We start from the raw sequence: 17232 nt of genomic DNA on the forward strand, positions 1-17232 counted from the left end.
AGTAACTCCATGTATATGAACTCTATTATTCCCAATGATTATTTCTTCCATATTATTCCTAATCCCTCATCTTTCAGTCTTTATTGATGCATTTCACTATGATTATATCATCTGAAACATACTTTATGTATTGATAAAATAAATAAATAATAAATAAATAATAAATAAATAAATAAATAAATAAATAAATAAATAAAATAAACACTTTTGTTTTGGAGATTGCTGAACTAGCATACCAATAAACATGATAGTATCCAGTGTACTTTAGAAATGCAGACCAAAAAGAATATGTATTTGGGGTGATATCGTACAAATGTGCAAAAAAAACTTGTAGAATTTAACTAGATTTATTTATTTTTATAAACTTTATTGATTTTCATAAAATTCACACACAAACTTACAAACATTTAACACATAGTAGGGGTTACAATTACCCCTCTCATCTTAGAAGTTAATTTTTAATACAGAAAAAGAATATATTCTTAATTCATTAAGTCAACATATTAATCTAAATGAAAAGAAGAATATTGTTCAAACGTAATAATATAAAATTAAGTTAATAAAAAAGAGAAAATATAAAGTCATTTTGATGTATTCATACATTTCTCATAGCACTCAATTTTTATTTTTATTTTTATCTATCCACTTATAAACTTTATTCCAAATAGTATAAAATTCAGATTCTTCTTGGTCATTCAACCTTCTTGTCATCATATCCATCTCTGCACAGTCTAAAATTTTCTTTATTACCTCTTCTTTTTGGGGGATATTTTCCCCCTTCCAATTTTGTGCATAAACTATCCTGGCCGCTGTTAAGATATGAACAGCTAAATATAAAATATCTTTTTTATAATCCCACTTAGTTATGCCTAACAGATAAACTAGATTTATTTTTAAGTAAACGTGTAAAGATTTACTAAGAAGGATATTTACTTCAGTTTAATATTCATAATTATTATTAATAGGAGTTTAATGATGTCTGACTCCAAGAAGAATCTGGATGGCTTACAATATTTAAAACGTGTCATTAAAAACACAATTAAAGAACATAACATAAATGACAGCCAGGGTTCTATAAACAATTTAACCACAGGCCTGGGAAAAAAGAACAAGTGTCAAGCAGAAGTTCTTCAGAAGGTTTATCCTTCAATGCAATGCTGATAAATGTAACCTTATGCACCCATGTTTATTTATATGTGTTTTCTTCGTAGATGATCTGTTTGTCTCCTTTCCTCACTATCAATTTCTTTTCATTTTTTCCTATTTGGTACTAGTTCTTAAGTTTCACAGATAACAACCAGTTTGACCTTAGAAGGAACCTCTAGTTATTTGCTGAAAAAGTGCAGTGTTTCTCAAAGCAATGGGATGAACAACATGTCCTGGTCAATTAGTACATCTTTTACCTTTATAGCCATAACAATGGCAGTGGAACTTGCTCTTGCAGTGAACCAAGAAATGAAATGAACAATAATAGGCAAGAACTAAAAAATCTACAAGCAGCAATGCAATTTGTTAAAAAAGAAAAGAACCCCAAATCCTTGATATTGTGACAATTCAAAACATTTCTTCAGTAATTCATCCGATATTTTGACACATCAACATGTCAGCTGCAAGCTGATTCCAGTTACAGTGTTCCCTCAATTTTCGCAGGTTCGAACTTCGCAAAAAGTCTATACCACGTTTTTTCAAAAATGTTAATTAAAAAATACTTCACGGTTTTTTTCCCTATACCATGGTTTTTCCCGCCTGATGACGTCATATATCATCGCCAAACTTTCATCTGCCTTTAATAAATATTTTTTAAAATAAAGTTTAATAAATAAACATGGTGAGGTAATCTAAATGGTTGCTAAGGGAATGGGAAATTGCAATTTAGGGGTTTAAAGTGTTAAGGGAAGGCTTGTGATACTGTTCATAGCCAAAAATAGTGTATTTACTTCCGCATCTCTACTTCGTGGAAATTCGACTTTCGCGGGCGGTCTCGGAACGCGTCCCCCGCGAAAATCGAGGGAACACTATATATATATATATTGCCTTCTCTAATGCAATGGTTTTCCAGTAAGATTAACCCCATGATGTTTAGTGGGGTTTATTTCAAATAAAGGGTATCGCTATTGCTATTTTAGGCCCTCACCATTTAATTTTTTTAAACTGGCATTATCATTTCCCTGACAACATCACTTTTCCTTATTGGCCTTTGAACGCTGCATTTCATCTTGTCCCCAGTTCATGAGTAAAACTGTTTTGTTATTAAATGGTATTTTTTTTCCTCTTAAGTGACATCTTACATAGCTTGCAGCTTCAGGCTATATAAAATATGCAATACTTTCCTACCTATTATTTTAGGGGTAAGGTCAGTTGACCAGGGATGATCAGTAGTAAAGGAAATTTATTTTACTTATTCATTTATTGGATTTGTATGAGGCCCCTCTCCATGGATTTAGGAACTCAGGCTTTCACGCTATTGCTTCTTGAATTCTGCTTCATTTTCCCTTTCCTTTAGCACTTTATTTCTTTTTATTATCTGTCGACATCTTTTTTCCAGCCTTCCAACAAGTACAAATAAAGGAGAGTATATCAATATGCAAAAAAGGCACCATGACTCAAGCTGTGGCAGACTTTGTTTATTTATATTTATATTTCACATTTCTGAACTGCCCCTCTCCTTCAAAGAGGGACTCTGGCTGGTGTACAATAAAACATCAGAATATAAAATAGTATATTAAAAAAAATGAAATGTTACAGTGGCAATTTTTAAAAATTACAAAAGATTTTAAGAAGGTAAGAATAATTAACCCTGCTTTAAAAAATAGGTTGTCATGGCACTAACCAATGCCACCATTGTGTGTTCCTTTGGGTTCCCCACACAAAGCGACAAAGCAATGTTTTAACCCCTTTTCGGAAGGCCAGGAGAATGGGGGCCACATCATGTCTGTGGGAAGGAGCTTTACTCTCAGTGTCAAGGGTAAAAAATTGCAGCATCATAAAGTATGTAACTGATGTCCACTTTCAATCCGTTGTGCATTAATGTTGTTGTCCAGACATATAAATCTTTAGCACAAAGCCAATAATGACATCTCTTCTTAATATCGTATTCACCTGATAAAGCATATTCAAATACACTGTTCAATGTCTCTCTTTTACTTTGAAAAACGGCATTTGAATTACTAACTTTAAAAAAAATACACACTTTATTAAGATTGCAAAATACACTTTTAAGTTTAATTTTGTTTTAGGATGCTGTTTGGACATCTGAGTAATTGAAGATTGCTTTTCAAAGCATGATTTTATGCTGTCACACAAACAGAAAAAATATCTTTGGAACAGGCTCTCACAGGATGTTTATCTTACAATAACACAATGTTTTGCTGTACAAACACTCACCAGAGAATGAATGTGCAGATTCATTCTCTATACATCTCAATAAAATATGTGCAACTGATACCCTAATGGAAGTATGGGATTGTACAAAAAAAGAGTTAAGATCAATTAAAATTGCACCTTTTTCAGTATGCTATACTTATTATATACTATACTTTTTAATTCTTCTTTCCTAGTAATTTTATAATAACTTTATTTATTTATATGTTCTCTAGACCAGTGTTTCCCAACCTTGGTCACTTGAAGATATCTGGACTTCAACTCCCAGAATTCCCCAGCCAGCTGCGGAATTCTGGGAGTTGAAGTCCAGATATCTTCAAGTGGCCAAGGTTGGGAAACACTGCTCTAGACCATTCTTATCAGAAGACTTTGAACAGCTTACAATCTGTTTACAGTAACTGTTAAAAAAAAATTGAAGAAACTCACAAGAAATATATTACTTTCACTACATCATAATAGATGTCCACATTCGGGGATAGCTCAACACTCCATTTCATCTACAAATGTTCTCCAGAATAGCCAGAGAAAAGGCAGTTCTTATACTAAGGGGAAGTTTATTCCACAGGAGGGAAATCATAACTGAGAAAACTCAGGAATGGAATTTCTGAAGAGACTCAAAACTCAGCCTGGTTTTGGATATATTTCCTTAGCTGGAAAAACTTAATGTGCCTTGTTTTCATTGGATGGTCAGATTCTATTGATTGATGGGCAGATCTGAGATTCAAAACATGTGGTCTTAGAGAAATCAATAACTTAAGTTATGAAGGGACAGCTAGGATCTTCAATTATCATTGGAAGAATTTACAGTCAATGCATCTGCTGCAGTAGAGGTATTATACCAGCAAGTTTCGATGTACTTCATAGGTGGGTTGCTCTCGGTTTGGATCAGTTCTATAGAGCCGGTAGCAGGAATTTCCTCATGCTTGCTGAACGGGGAGCAATCGCTGGTTGGCCATGCCCCTTAACCAGCTCTAATGGCTCTGTAGGCACCGCCATCTTGTTTTTTGCTCCTGCACATGCGCAGCTTAGTTTCCAGAACTGCGCATGCACGCATAAGTGCGTGCACCTATGCAGTGCGGGAGGAAATGAGCTGGCAGTAAGTTAGAACCCACCCCTGGTGTACCCATATTAATATTGATATTGATATTGATATTAATAATGATATTGATATTGATATTAATAATGATATTAATAATAATAATAATAATAACCTACACTATGTCTGCTTATGCTGAACCATCTAAAGCTTATGAATAGTCTTCAAGAGCAGCCCCATATATTCCAAATTGTAATAATCCAGATGCAGAATGACGAAGACATAAGTAATTATCAATCAGATGTCATTATGCAAAAGCCTGGCGATTCAGCTTTTCCTTGATGTTTTAGCAGCAATCATAAATCCAGGAGGATCCCAAGTTTTCAACCAAATGTGTCTGAAAAGAACTACACTGGATAGAGCTGAAAATAGACTATATCTGGAATTGGTCAATTTCTGAACCTACAGGCATTCAGTCTGCTAAGATTAAAATTAAATCTTGACTGCTCTGTGACTTGTCAGGTTATGACTTTATGTTTGATTTAGAACAGGGTGTCAAATTGGTGACCTATGGGTCAGATGCGTAAAGCGCAGACTACGCACAGCTCCACAAATGGGGAAAACATCACAAAACATCAAGTGACAGCAAAGTGACATGGTGATTTAGTATGTATAATTTAGCCAGCCAGATTAATACAGCCAAATCATTACAAAGCCATCCAATTCAATACATGCCTCTCTCACACACACATACAAAAAACAAATCGGATGACTATTGGGTAATTTTATGCTTTATATTTACCTCTAATGATACTGCACTTTGCCTTCAGTATTTTCAAATGGGAATGTTGGTCCTTCGTAGCCAATGTAGTTTCTTTCAGAACCTGGACTATTCTCACAAGTATCCACTGCTACTACATGTCCTGCTTTATTAGGAGACATCAAATGCTCACCACCAGTCAAAGTTGATTTGCCTATTGCCCAATCTTCTTCTTGAATGCTGATTTCTGAGCAAAAATTCCCTGAAATGTCTGTCACTAGGGGACAACTAAGCATATCCTTTGTATCAGAGAAACTGTCACCATATTTCACAGCAGGAGATTTATAGGCTTCAAGAGACATCTTTGTAGTTGCAGTTATAACAGTTTGCATAGTTGGAACATTCAGAGAGGAATGACTACTATAGTTATACGCATATTCTTCACTATAATGAGGATAGTTAGCATTGGCTTGACATAACCCATAGCTAATTCTTTCTCCATAATTATTTTCTCCTAAGGACTGTTTCGTCCCCTGATGCTCATGGACACTGAGTGAAGTTGCACAACACTGAAGTCCATCCAGCAAGAGATGATCAGTGTCCACTGGAATATCCATTACCTCTTTGTGAAGCGTAGGATATAAATTGGAACTGACATAGCCAGGAAACGCACAGTCATAACCACAACTTGATTTAGATGTGTAGATTTGGGAGGTTGGGTAGTTCTGGAGTGGTGATGTGATATCCCCTTGAAAATTGGTTGTATTATAAGTAATGTGGTAAGCTTCTGAACTTGGAAACAAGTGAGGCTGAGCAAGGAATGGTATGCTGGCATCTGTGAAAATGCTAAATTTTTCTGGTCCTTCTTCATATGATACAGGATGGATGTAGGGAAAGTGATTACCATTCTCACTGCATGCTGTTCCTGTCTAAAGTTAATATTAATAGAAATCATTAATGGGCACACATACAAACACACCTTTTACTAAATAGAATTGTTTTAAATTATTTTTCCAGTATTTTTATCACGATGTTTATACTATATATATCAGATTTCAAGGCAAACTGATAATGTTCATGTTCCTGGAACTTCCACAATACATGTTTTTTAAAAAAATCACAAGAATAAAATTTGTGTAGCTCTTTATTTCTATTCAAAGGACAGTGTCTAATGATGCCTTCCATTTAAAGGACTCCAACCCAAGAGAGAAGGGTTAAATTTAGTTATGAGTAATTAACATTTACGAGCAGACTCAGCAAATATTTTGGTCACTTTATCAATCTTTTCCATAACAATATTGTTTTTCTATTTGAATCACTGCAATTATTTTTTAATTTATATTGATATGAATTCCACCTTATTCTTTGGGGCAAAATGTTATTCGATTAAGTCCTGGAGGGGGAGGAAAGGAAAGAACTACAGCTACAGCTATGGAATATAGGACTGACTTTCCCAACAATATCAGCAAGCCATCATCAAATAAGTTTCAATTATCTTGTAATAATACCTTTAATAATTTTGTTACAATTAAACAACCTTTAAAGATTTTGTTATAATTAAGTAAGCATTTACAATTTTGTTATAATTAAATAACCATTTATAATTTTGCTATGTTGAATAGGCGCATTTCATATTAATAAAATAGTTTTAAAAAGTTTTCTGATCATTATTTTACAAATGTATTTATCTTTTAAAAATCATATTATTGGCCTAGAGGACTTAAAGTTATGAATTAGGAGATTTAAAATTATGAATTGGGTGGTCCACAGGATTTTAAATTATAATCCTGGTTGGTCCCTGAGGTCCAAAAGGTTGAGGACCCCTGGGCTATGGTAACATTAGGCTTACAACATATATATTACTTATTTTTAGCGGAACAAGAAAGAAGTCAAAACTCAGACTTTTTACTATAATGATTTTATATTTTATATAACATATTATACGTTATGGATTCCTGGTTTTTTTCTTTAAATTTCTGACACCCTGTCATATTTGAAGAGCTAAAATTCTTAATTCATTATGGCTCAATAAATCTAAATGAATGTTTACATTAGTGTTGATATTTCATATTAACATTTCTGATGACACCGCAGAACCAGTTACCTGAAACTCAAGAAACCGTTTCTTCTGCGATGTGTGAGACGATGTTTGCTTTTTAACAGCACTTCTTCTTATCTCAGTTTCAGATTTACTTTCTGGTCTAGGGTGGTCATGAATTCCCTTAGCCTGAAATAATATTGACACAGGAACAGAATAGACAATTTAAGAGCCTATATATAACAAGATAGACATTAATTATCTACATTAGTGGACAGCAGTTTTCCTGGGGTTATAGCAAAAATGGTTCCTAACTTCATCTGTAAATATTGGAGACTTGAATTTGAACCTTTGGCTTGCTCCTAGTCTTCATTGCACATGTAAACATTTTTCTTATGTGGAGAATGCGTATAACATATGGAAGTGTTGTGGGGAGGTGGATGCAGGGAAACTTCAACATGTCACAGGCCTGTGTTATTGCCGACAGAATCAGATCAGAGTTTAGTTTCCTCCAACGAAGAAGCAGGTGGGAGTAACTCAGCAGAGGGGGGCTTGGCACACAGCCAACACAGTCAATCTTCCTTATCTTCTATAGCTTCAGATGATGACATTTTGGATCCACGCAAGCGCAGAATTATGCGTAGAAGAGACCAAGTAAGAACATATTACAGGAAATAAGGGAGGCCACCTGTGTTTGGGTGGGGCTCCAGTAATTAGGGCTGCTGCTATAAATGTGGGTTTGGCCATTGTGGAAGAATATCTGTTGCAGTTTCGCCAGGAATCTTGTGTGCTGGACTTTGTTGCTTTTTCACGCCTTTGAAACCAAAGCAGAGCAGTGTGTGTGTGTGTGTCCCCCTTCGTTGGAAGAAGAAGGGGTGTGAAGTTTCTCCACAGCTGCTGGCTAAGTACTTACTGACTGCTTAAGGGAAATTGTACAGACTACCTGGTTGTTTTGGGAAGAGTGCTCTTTGCAATACAAAAGAGTGCTTAGTTTATTTTGACTTTTGTGATAAAGAACATTGTTTTGAATTTTCAAACGTGTGTGTATCTGCAATTTGTATCCTTGAATTTTCGGGAGACTCCTATCAGAGAGCCCGACAGAACATGGAAGCATCCCAGAAATTTCATGCAATGAACTTGACAATAGTCAAAAACTTGGGTATGAGTCTTAAAAAGTCCTATATAAGTGATTTCAGGATCCAGTGACTTTTCAGATTTGCACTGCATTCTAGCCTAACATACTGCAAGAGTCTGATACATAATTTTAGTCATTCTCTTTGTCATAAGAACCCAGACATGTAAGCACTAATGTTAAGTCTTTCATGTCTTCTTTGGATTGCCCAGGAAGCACGGTTTTTAAGTGTAACTCCTTAATTTAAAACTCTTTTATTGTTGTTAAAAGAGGCACAAATAGCACTCTCCTTCCTTGCTTTAAAACCTCAAAGCAATGGCTTAAAAACAAGTCTGATATGGAATATATTGAACAACCAGTTAAGTGTCTTGGTCTCACAAAAGTGGTCAGTATCATTAAGTGCAGTGCATTTGTTTTATTCAGATATGAATAACTATTATCAGATAAGGGAAATAGATATCTTTCCAGTTTCCATTAAGTTATACATCATAAGATTGTTTTTGTTTTTAATTAGAAGAAATCTACAGTGATAGTCTACTTGGCATTTGTATTTTACCTGGAAAAATATTGCTTTACCCTCATGTCTCCAGAAGTTAGTTACTGGATAACCACTATGTCCTCGGCAAGCAATCAGTTCAACAGATGAGCTGCAGTTGGGACAATGCTTTTCTGCAAGATAGACAATTGCATTGGAAAATTATAAGATTGAAGATGTCGATATAGTGAGATAGACGTACTGTATAAAAATAAGGTGCAATAGCAATAGCATTTAGATATATATACCGCTTTACATTGCTTTACAGGCCTTTACAGAGAGTATTGCCCCCAGCAATCTGGGTCCTCATCTTTCTTGGAACGATGGACTGAGTTAACCTTGAAACATATGTACTGCAATATATGTGCAGGTATACTTCAATTCTACATAATTTGGGAATTATAAATAGACACATTTTCACCGATCTTTCTGTGGGGAAACAATGTGGTTTCATGTCGCCCCCCCCCCCCCCCCCCCCCGGCAGTAGAATCTTCAGTTACAGGAATGACATTGATAAATTATTCCAGGAATGTCAAGAACATTTCTTTGTAAAAGCCTTTCAGGTATTGTAAGCTTCTCACTTCTTGAAAGACATTTCACCTCTCCAAGGCTATGATTCTTGACAAATGTATCTTTTTCTTTGATGTACACTGAGAGCATATGCACCAAGACAAATTCCTTGTGTGTCCAATCACACTTGGCCAATAAAATTTTATTCTATTCTGTTCTGTTCTGTTCTATGTGACATACAAATGCCTGTTATAAATAAATAGCTGGTATATATGTATATGTATAAACAGGTTAACAAATAACTTGGAGATTCTATTTTTAAGCAGTTAGATCTGAGTAAAACTATACTAAATTTTGAAATCTGGGATAGGACGAACTGATTTTGTTGAACTTTTTCGCTAGAAGGGACGGTCTCCAACAGCTACAAAGATTCAATTCAATTCAATTTATTAGATTTGTATGCCGCCCCTCTCCGAAGACTCGGGGTGGCTCACGACAGTAATAAAAACAGTATAACAATGGAACAAATCTAATAATAAAATTATATAATATATATAAAGATGGCTGTTGCATGGGTCACTTTCCTCCCCCGCCCACAACTCCCGATTCTCACTTTGTTGCTTTTGTCGAGCCTTATCACAGATAGCAGGCCGAAGTTGAAGCTTTGTTCCATCAGGCAGGGTGCAGTTTCTGGCACACACCACCACACCAAGGCAGGATTTCTTGAGGATCTGGCAATTGTGGTTGTTGGTGTTGCGCATGGCCCAACCGCTAAGATGCCTTTGTGCGTTTTTGTCTTCAATGGTATAGATATATCGCAAATACCCATCAGGCCACTCCTGGAAAGAATCAAAGTGTTTGGGCTCCTACATAGGAGACAAATACATGAGAGGAAGGATAGGGAAAAAAGGAACAGATGCAAAATCAATCTACAGTATATACTACTAAAACTCTTGTTTCTATAATTTTTCATTGGACAGAACAGTGCATCATAAGGCTACAATTTTTGAACCAAGTACCTCAAATGGGCTAAAAAGCAAGACATGTCCCAAATCTGGGATGAATGATTCCTGTGTAATTAAAATTTAGCAAATTTTATAAAACGTTTTATGACATAATACAAAATGTCATAAAACGTTTCCTGTTATTTTACGGGACTATACACTTCAACATGGGCTCTTTCCAAGATGGATGCATCTCTGAATGTTTCCAAACTTTTCCAGCCAAGGTAGTACATTACACGTTCTGTCATTGTTGAAGGCATTAAGGAATCGGATGAAGAAATTCCTCTTGAGAGGCTGACTTAACAGGACTAATATATGAGCAGGATTTAAAATAGCCAACTCTCCCTTTAAAAAAAAGCGAGGAGGGGGAGGAATTATAGAAACTAGCTTGTCTGTGCGCGCACATCAATACATGCAGTATATTAATTTACTACATATTCTGATTCCATTTGAACAACATGCTCAAACCTTGCTCTCATAGATAAATACAACTCTTATATTTAATTGATAGCATACTACAATATGCCCAAATAAATAAACCCTGCTATGAATCTGGTATGACAATGGTCAGGTATCAGTAACATACTGACCCCAAACCAACTCAGTCCTATTTTTTGCTTAGATTTATATGTTGCAGACAGTGAAGGGCTACCAAACTTTTTACTAACACATTGTGGGCATGGCTGATGCAGGACGCCCTGCATTTTCTTTTAACATCTTTCAGTACAAATTGGGTGCTCTTTGGTGGAGCTCCATTTTCGCTACCCCTCTGCATTCCCACCCCACATCTGGGCAGTAGCCCACCCATAGTTGCAGAGTGCATGAATACATATCCCCACACATGCACCCTGCTGCCGGTGCAAGTGCATATGACCCCCCTGCTCCAGCCTGTGAATATACCCTGCCCCCTCTCACCCATTTTTGGCTTCCAGGTTGGTGCAGGAGGCCTTTCAAACCCAATATGGGGTGTAGGAGATGTACACCCACCTCCCCATGCCCCGTTTTGGGCCTGGAAAGCCTCCTGTACCAATCTGGAAGCCAAAGCGGAAAGCAGGGACACAGCACAAGTCCCCAAAATGCAATACAAGCAGCCACTCACATACACATAAGTGCATGCAGGGCAGAGACCCAAAGACCAGCTGGCTTGCAGGAAGCACACATGCATATTTATTTTTATTTATTTTTTATTTTTATTTATTTATTTTGTCCAATACACAATGAGGGTTTTAGTGGGTATATATCTATATACACATAGTAAAATACATGATGGAGATTATAGAGGAGATACTCATAGTAAAATATATCTAAGAAATAATAGGAGTAATATCAATGAAAGAATAGAAGAAGAGATATAGGAATAGAAGAAAGGAATAGGAGATATAGGAGAGCAATAGGACAGGGGACGGAAGGCACTCTAGTGCACTTGTACTCGCTCCTTACTGACCTCTTAGGAATCTGGAAAGGTCAACCCAGTAGAGCTGGGTTGAGGCAATGGCTGATGTGCCCACAGAGAGGGCTCTGGGTGCCACCTGTGGCACAAGTGCCATAGGTTCACCATCCTGGTCCTAGGTTAAAGAAATGCAGACTAAAGAAAATATAGGAACAGCTCAGGGAAGCAAGAGTCCTTGGCTCATCAGCATACCCTCATTGCCAAATTCTATCCTGCTTCTCCTGCCTCTGGAAAAAGTTTATTACAGTTGGGAGGCATGCGGGAATTGCACTGGGCAGAAAGGACTTTGCAATTAATTCACAAAGCCAGTCTAATGACTCCACACTTTCTTTACAAACCTCCCTTTCCCCCATACCTGTGGTAGCTTGGGATCGTTGATGTCCCAGGTTAACTTCATTCCAAAGGAGCAGATGTAGTTAGATTCATCAAAATGTCCCTTTGACATTTTCATCATAAATCTAGAAGAACGTACTCATTAAAAGCAAAACAAAAAAAAGATATTAGGTACTTCTGTTGTTTCATCATTTGGAGAAAAGGTTTCATTTCAGATTGTTTTTAAAAACCTCAATAACATTCTTTCTGGTCATGAAATGTTTCCTGAATCATATTGTTACGACTGTTTAAAAACATAAGCATAACCAATTGTTAGTTATTTGCACTACCAAATAACATTCTGTACCGGTCATAAAAATTTACAGAAATGAAAATGATTAGATAGTTTTTCCTCAAGGGTCCAAACCACAGGTGCACAATGCTTTCTTAGGATCTTAATTTGGTGCTGCACAGTAAGTTGGTGTTCACTCATACATCCAGATTACAATGTAAAATCATATAGTGAGTATTATATATGACAATAATTTATGTATACATTTTACTGTATATATACACTAGAAGTTATGGCAACATCTGTGCACGCACATACATAAACATGCGGAGAGTCATGTATGGTCACACGAGGTCAGGTATAATGTGTAAAACTTTCCTGCAAGTGTCAAATTCAAACAAGAAGAAATATTAAAAGTAAAATAAAAAAAAGAGAATTGTATTAGTAGGGATATGATTTAAGAGTTATGTTAGAATTAGTTTATGTATGAAGATTTACTATATAAGGTAAAACAAATTTCTTCTTTTCATTTAAGGTAATAAGTTGATTTTAAGTACTTTTGAATGTATTCTTTTTTCTGTATTGAATTTTTACTTCTAGAATAAGTGGGGAAGATACAACCCCACCTTTATGTTAAATGTATGTTTGTCAGTTTTGTCTATTTTAAGAAAATTAATAAAATATATTGAAAAAAAAGTGTCAAATTCATGCACACATTGCATATTATCTGGGAAAAGTCTCAGGAGTGATCTAGCAGCTGAAAAAATTAGTGGCTAATTTGCCTTGAGGTCACAATTACATTATAATTCAACTTTACCATATAATTCAACTTTATGGAACAATTGTTCATTTCTTTTAAAGCCTACCTGTAGCAAACTTAGCTGTCTTTCCCCCAGTGATAATTACCAGTCATCTAGGAAAGAATTGCTGTCATCTGCAGGTATAACTAAAGGTAAAGCATAGGCAATGAAATCTGAGAGAACTGTAGCTTTCCAAAATATAGGTAGTTAACTCATGACTAATGGCTTCCATTTTTGCACTACAGCAGTTTCTCTGAAATACAGATTAGTATGAGAACATAGGATTCAGATGAATCAGACTCGGATCTTTACTCGGTCACAACTTACAACTTCTCAGCAAAATCTATGCCAAAACTATGAGGATAACAGAGAGGGGGGAACAAGGAGCAGAAATGATGGTCTGTACGGGCAAACTGCCTTCAAAACTTTAAAAGAAAGACAGGAAGAAAACTCGGCTAGCCAATTTGGTCTAGCGGTTAAAACATCAGGCTAGAAACAGGACAATCTGAGTTCTAGTCCTGCTTTAGGCATGAAAGGCAGCTGGGGGACTTTGGGCCAGTCACTTTCTCTGAACCCAACTCACCTCTTCTTGTTGTTGTGGGGAACATAGGAGAATAAAAGAGTAATAGATACATTCACCACTTTAAGTTATTTATAAAAAATAATGAAAGCACAAAAAATAAAAATAAATAGTAGCTCAGTTTCTATGGTATGTGCAGAAGTGTGCTGGTATATTATGTGAAAGGAACAATAAAGTACTGTACTGGTATTTAGAAAAAAAAACTTTTCCAAGACTTCAGTTAGAATATATAAATGGCAATATATATGGCAATTGGCAATAACTGTCATAACAGAATTTCTACTTAGTAAGCATGCATAGATTTGCACAGTATAGTATGGTAGAACTTTGCGAGCTTGCCTTGAGGTTCTCCTGCTTGTTGTCCTCTTACCTTTTCATGAACTCCTTGCCTCTGTCCGCTGCCAGCAGTGCTGAAATCTCAGCTGGAGACTGCACTTTCCTTCCTGAGCTTGGCTTAGAATCTGTTTATACCAGCAAGAGCATCATTTTTGTCCTCAACTTTCACCCTCCCACATACCTTTCTCCACTGTGTTGAAAGCACGTCAGTGGCAGCTCCTCCCTGATTTATTCCACAAGTTCTCAGGCACTAAGTACTGCTGATCCACAAACCAGACGGCTAGAGCTCTGTCATCTGAGAGGGAAGGCATGATCCTGAGCTTGCTTTTCAGAAGCACATTTCTTTTTCCACAACGAATTCATGTATTTAAGATGTGAGGGCCTCGAAAGGAACATGAATCATTCTTATTGTGAGCCACAAACAGTTTGACCCTTAATACTTTTTTGGGGTAATTTTATTTATTTTTCTCTCCAGTCACGTGTACAGAAAAAGAAAATACCATTAATTTTAAATTATATTACAGTTTTACAATTTTGGTATACATAGTTTAACCAATCCTTAACATTTGACATCAGAACAAAAATAATTACTCCAATTTCTTATATAATAACAAAAAGACTACAGTATTAGCCTATATACATTTCAGGCTGTTCCTACTCTTAATCAAATCTAATTAATTAGATCATAATACTTCAGTTTTCTCAACATCTTCTCCATATCAGTTTTCATGTATATTTTAAACCCTCTTCCATAATAAATGCCCTTTAAAATAAAAGGAAAAAAACCATTAAAAAATACAAAAGGGAGCAAAAATGTCTAATTACCTCCAACTGTATTTAAATTAAATCCAACCCTTGCTAAAAGATCATTAAAATATATAGGGGGAGGCAAAAAAAAAAAGAACTCCAACAAATAGTATATCCCAAATATCACCAAATTAGTAAACCAAATTGATAAACCTAATTGAAAATAATTCCCTTAAACAAGTAAAGATAAAAAAAGAAGTAAAAAGTAAGAATAAATGAGGATTAGAAAATTAACAAGGAAGGAAAATCAAGAAAAGAAGGAAAAAATGAAAAAGAAAGAAGGATACATAAAACTCCATATGTTCATCATACCCTACTCTAGTTATTATAACACTTTCAATCCATAACACTTTCAATCCAATAGAATCATTATACCCTATTCTAGAAAAAAAAGCCACTGTGAATCTAATGAATCATCTTCCCTACTCTAATCATAACACTTTCAATCCAATAAAATCATCATACCCTATTCTAGGAGAAAAAAAGAAAAAAGTTATTGTAAGCCCAGTGGAATCATCTTCCCTACTCTCATTATAACACTTTCAATCCTATACAATCATCATACCCTATTCTAAAAGAGGGGGGGAAAGTCACTGTAAACCCAGTGAAATCATGACCCTTAATACAGTACTTGAGCTTAATTATTGGTTGTTCCAGACATCCTTTACACTTTGAAAACTTGAAATGTGTTGGATTATCATTATCTCAAATGAGCAAAGTCATTAGAAAACAATACAAGTAATATGTCATGGATAATACAAGGCATGGCTCTATAATTTAAAGGTGCTTGACTGGGAAAAAAACCCAAGAAACTGGTCTGCAAGAACTCAAATATATTCCTAATTCCAGTGCGTGCATCAGCGAGGATCATATTGACTTCAGTGGGACAACTTCCAATGAATACAAAATGTTTGTAGGTACTCAAATACTACATCCATATAGACACAGAATCTACTTAATAATACAGTAGACAGGGGCTTTAAAGAACAATATAATTGCTCCAAAACTTGTTTCTTCTCTCTCCTGCACATGCATACACACCACAAATACACAGGCTGTGTAGAATGTGTAGAAGGTTTATTTATTTTTATTTATCAGAAGCATTTAAAAAGCTTCAGAAATATAAATTAAGGAAAGACCTGGATAACTTAATAAGGTGAGATAGATTCTTTTCTTACTCGTTAATCATTACCAATTTTCCCAGGAGTGTTAAAACATTGGAAAGTGTAGGATGCAAAGTAAATCAGCAGGTACAAAATGGCATCATCCCCAAGAAGAATAAATTGCCAATTCTAAAAATAAGAGTGGAATCTTAGATTAGATTAAACTGTTAAACTACTGAAGTTTGCAGACAATACAACATTGATCGAACTCATTCAAGACAATGATGAAACCGCATACAGACAGGAGGTTGAACAACTATCCTTGTGGTGTGACCAGAACAATCTAGAACTGAACACACTCAAAAACGTAGAAATTGTGGTAGACTTTAGGAGAAACCCTTCCACCTCTCACAATACTAGACAACACAGTATCAACAGTAGAGACCTTCAAATTTCTAGGTTCTATCATATCTCAAGACTTAAAATGGTCACCTAACATCAAAAACATCATCAAAAAAGCACAACAAAGGATGTTCTTTCTGCGCTGATTCAGGAAGCTCAAACTGCCCAAGGAGCTGCTGGTACAGTTCTACAGAGGAATCATTGAGCCTGTCATCTGCACCTCTATAACTGTCTGGTTTGGTTCTGCAACCCAACAAGACTGGCATAGACTTCAGAGGATAATCAGAACAGAAAAAACAAGAGACCGCCTGCTGCCGCACGAATCCCAGCGACCGATTAGGTCCCACAGAGTGGGCCTTCTCCAGGTCCCGTCAACTAAACAATGTCGGTTGGCGGGCCCCAGGGGAAGAGCCTTCTCTGTGGCGGCCCCAACCCTCTGGAACCAACTCCCCCCGGAGATTAGAACTGCCCCTACTCTCCTTGCCTTTCCTAAGCTCCTTAAGACCCACCTTTGTCGTCAGGCATGGGGGAACTGGGACATCTCCCCCGGGCATATACAATTTATGAATGGTATGTCTGTATGTATGTTTGTTTAGAAAATGGGGTTTTTAAAAATATTTTTAAACTGTAATTTGGATTTGTTGTAAATTATTTCAGTTTGTTGTGAGCCGCCCCGAGTCTGCGGAGAGGGGCGGCATACAAATCTAAATAATAAATAAATAAATAAATACATACATACATACATACATACATA

At 36.0% G+C, this 17232-nt stretch overlaps 1 protein-coding gene across 1 annotated transcript; it reads right to left on the reverse strand.

Annotated features, from left to right (window-relative positions):
• Window positions 1-5221: 5221 nt before the first annotated feature.
• GCM2 (glial cells missing transcription factor 2) lies at window positions 5222-12291 on the reverse strand. The gene is made up of 5 exons (XM_070748630.1): window positions 12202-12291; window positions 10006-10258; window positions 8904-9016; window positions 7282-7404; window positions 5222-6106 (listed from the first exon to the last, which is right to left on the reverse strand). The coding sequence occupies exons 1-5, from the start codon at window positions 12289-12291 to the stop codon at window positions 5222-5224; spliced, it is 1464 nt and encodes a 487-aa protein (XP_070604731.1).
• Window positions 12292-17232: the final 4941 nt, after the last annotated feature.

The sequence above is a fragment of the Erythrolamprus reginae genome, chromosome 3 (genome assembly GCF_031021105.1).
Source record: "Erythrolamprus reginae isolate rEryReg1 chromosome 3, rEryReg1.hap1, whole genome shotgun sequence".
NCBI classification, from domain to species: Eukaryota; Metazoa; Chordata; class Lepidosauria; order Squamata; family Dipsadidae; genus Erythrolamprus; species Erythrolamprus reginae.